Source organism: Clupea harengus, chromosome 25 (assembly GCF_900700415.2).
Source record: "Clupea harengus chromosome 25, Ch_v2.0.2, whole genome shotgun sequence".
NCBI lineage: Eukaryota > Metazoa > Chordata > Actinopteri > Clupeiformes > Clupeidae > Clupea > Clupea harengus.
The window spans coordinates 1,382,290-1,385,879 of NC_045176.1; the positions used below are offsets into that span (position 1 = coordinate 1,382,290).

Genomic DNA, 3,590 nt, shown 5'->3' on the forward strand with positions numbered 1-3,590 from the left:
CGTGACGGAGCAGGTCAGACTGAAGCTAATTTACAATGTATATAAAAATGTATCAGAGCACCATATAATCAAAATTATAATAGAATTCTACTTTTGAAATGAAGAGAAATACTGTGAGGAACACTTGTTTGTAGTTGAAAGCTGGTTAAGGACATATTTATGGATATGTTTAGGGTTTACCTTTAAATGTAAATCTCTAGAAAGACCCTGTGATTGCAACCAACAGGTCATTGCCATTGACTTAGTGCGGTATGTGTGATACTTTGATGGCTTGTTAAAAAAAAGAATCCGGGGAATCTACATAGAAGGTAGTCAAACACACACACACACACACACACACACACACACACACATACACACACACATACAAGATGAACTGGGCATAAGTAAACACACACACAGACAGATACACTTAGACACTCTGGTTGGCAAAAGAAGATATATTTTTAAACATTTAAAATATTGACGGCATTGTATATGACAAGTACCTAGTACAGTCATTGCCCAGGACAGTTACGTACAGCAAGTTGAAACTGGATCTACAGGTTTGGGCCATCAGAGTGCCTTCAATAGAAACAACCTTGGTCATTCAGGATTAGGTTTTAGTTCTCCGTTTGCAGCTCAGGTCTCCACCAGTTTGGCCCAACCCTCCTCCTCCTCCTCATCTTCCTCCTCCTCCTCCTCATCTTCCTCCTCAGGCTAGCCCCAGAGTCATCACCAGTGTGGGGTCTCTCTCTCTCTCTCTCAGAAGTGTGATCCATCTTCTCGCTGGCCCTGCGACCCTTCTCCTCCTCCTCTTACTCTTCCTCCTCAGGCCAGCCCCAGAGTCATCCCCAGGTTGGGGTCTCTCTCTCTCAGAAGTGTGATCATCTTCTCGCTGGCCCTGCGGCCCTTCTTGCGCACCATGTCGATGAGGCAGCGGGCGCGGTCGGCCCTTGCTGCCTGCTCCTCCAGCACGGCCTCGGCCTCCTCCGAGTTGAGCACGCGCTCCTGCTGCAGCCCGTCCAGCAGCTGCTTGATCAGAGGGAGGCTCGCCTTCTCCACGAACCTGCCACGGATGTCTCCCAGCAGCTTGTCTGAGGAGAGCAACAGACATGAAGACTTTTATCTAAAGTGTGCTGTGCATTATGTAATCATTTTCCATTAAAACAACAGTTGAAAATGAATGAATGTTGATGGTGCCTAGGCTGGTAACATTAAGATTGATGCATAGGCTGGTAACATTAAGATTGATGCATAGGCTTGTAACATTAGGATTGGCATCTCAGCTTTTCACAATACGCGTCCCGTTTCCCTTGACCTGTGGGCACAGTAAGTTTATGGGCACAGTAGATTGATGGGCACAGTAAGTTTATGGGCACAGTAGATTGATGGGCACAGTAGGTTGATGGGCACAAGTAGATTTGTGGGCACAGTAGGTTTGTGGGCACAGTAGGTTTGTGGGCGCAGTAGGTTTATGGGCGCAGTAAGTTTATGGGCGCAGTAGGTTTATGGGCGCAGTAAGTTTATGGGCACAAGTAGGTTTGTGGGCACAGTAGGTTTGTGGGCACAGTAGGTTTATGGGCACAGTAGGTTTGTGGGCGCAGTAGGTTTGTGGGCACAGTAGGTTTGTGGGCACAGTAGGTTTGTTTGATCCACCCCTGATAACCCGTGAGTATTTAAATGCTATCATGCTACGTCGCACACCACCAAATATGGTCTTGCAGCTACATGCATAATGGGGCTATATTAATATCAGTCGGCACTAGACGATGGTAGACCTACAATATAAATATTAATATCAGTCGGCACTAGACGATGGTAGACCTACAATATTAATATCAGTCGGCACTAGACGATGGTACACCTACAATATTAATATTAATATCAGTCGGCACTAGACGATGGTAGACCTACAATATTAATATCAGTCCGCACTAGACGATGGTACACCTACAATATTAATATTAATATCAGTCGGCACTAGACGATGGTAGACCTACAATATTAATATCAGTCCGCACTAGACGATGGTACACCTACAATATTAATATTAATATCAGTCCGCACTAGACGATGGTACACCTACAATATTAATATTAATATCAGTCGGCACTAGACGATGGTAGACCTACAATATTAATATTAATATCAGTCGGCACTAGACGATGGTAGACCTACAATATTAATATCAGTCCGCACTAGACGATGGTACACCTACAATATTAATATTAATATCAGTCGGCACTAGACGATGGTAGACCTACAATATTAATATCAGTCCGCACTAGACGATGGTACACCTACAATATTAATATTAATATCAGTCCGCACTAGACGATGGTACACCTACAATATTAATATTAATATCAGTCGGCACTAGACAATGGTAGACCTACAATATTAATATCAGTCCGCACTAGACGATGGTACACCTACAATATTAATATTAATATCAGTCGGCACTAGACGATGGTACACCTACAATATTAATATTAATATCAGTCGGCACTAGACGATGGTAGACCTACAATATTAATATTAATATCAGTCGGCACTAGACGATGGTAGACCTACAATATTAATATTAATATCAGTCGGCACTAGACGATGGTAGACCTACAATATTAATATCAGTCCGCACTAGACGTGTGGCCAAGTTTGTGTTGTTTTTGTCCCATTCCAGCCATACTACATGATAAAAGTACAAACGAACCCTGAATCACAGGTGTGTCAGTCTCCCTATTACACGACTGTGCACCATCAGACGAACACCTTTGAAATTGATTTGTTTCAAGGTACAATCGTTATGTACTGTTGCTTTCATTGAGACCCTTAAGAGGGAGCCATTTTCCTTGTTAAGCATCAATTGTACTTCCTCAAACTGATGACAGGAGCGTTTGGCTTTACCTGCATCCTGTGGGGAGGCGGCCGGGGATGGAGTCTCAGGCCCTGTGAAAATAAGAGGAGCATTTCAGAATGTGTAGGGTCTTGTTTCCTGTCTCTCTCTCTCTCTCTATGTGTCTGTGTCTGTGTGTGTGTGTGTGTGTGAGATATGGGGATTATGAATCCTTCACTGATGGTCTTTGTTTTGTCTCTGGTTCGCGTTTCTTTTAAACGAGTCCCCTTCTTCTCTGCGACTAACCTTTGACCTCTTTGCCCTTCACAATCAGCTTGTCCATCTTCTCATGGAGCAAGTCGATCTTCTGCTCTGCCCTGTCCACGACGTCGTGCACCGAATGCACCTCCCCCCTCTGCTCCACCTGCAGCGAGAGCGAGAGCAGCTGCCTGACGTCATCAAGGCGCTGAAACAAGTCCTCAAAGTCCTCCTCCATGGCCTTGGCCTTGAACACGCGGCCCAGGCAGCTAGTGTTCCCGTACTTGTTCAGCAGCTCCTCCGCGTCCCTGAAGCACGTCTGGAGCTCGACCAGGTGTTCCTCCAGGGCCTGGGGAGGCGTGTGGCTGGGGTCCTGTTCCTGCAGAATGGACAGGACCTTCTTCAGGGAGATCACCATCTCAGCCAGGCGGCCCCTCTGCTCCTTATTGGCCTTCACCGTCTGACACAGCGAGTACAGCCTGTCAGCCAGCTCTATCAGGTTGAAGATGGAGTC

At 45.6% G+C, this 3,590-nt stretch overlaps 1 protein-coding gene across 2 annotated transcripts in view; it reads right to left on the reverse strand.

Annotated features, from left to right (window-relative positions):
- Positions 1-716: 716 nt before the first annotated feature.
- Positions 717-3,590, reverse strand: part of LOC105904240 — a 7,972-nt gene continuing 5,098 nt past the window's right edge. For both annotated transcript variants that reach the window (XM_031562967.2, XM_031562969.1), the window contains exons 2-4: positions 3,125-3,590; positions 2,890-2,931; positions 717-1,076 (exon numbers count right to left, since the gene is read on the reverse strand). The exon at positions 3,125-3,590 is cut by the window's right edge and continues 8 nt beyond it. In XM_031562967.2, the coding sequence (XP_031418827.1) occupies positions 811-1,076; positions 2,890-2,931; positions 3,125-3,590 (774 nt within the window). In that variant the 3' untranslated portion in view covers positions 717-810. The remainder of the gene's footprint in view (positions 1,077-2,889; positions 2,932-3,124) is intronic.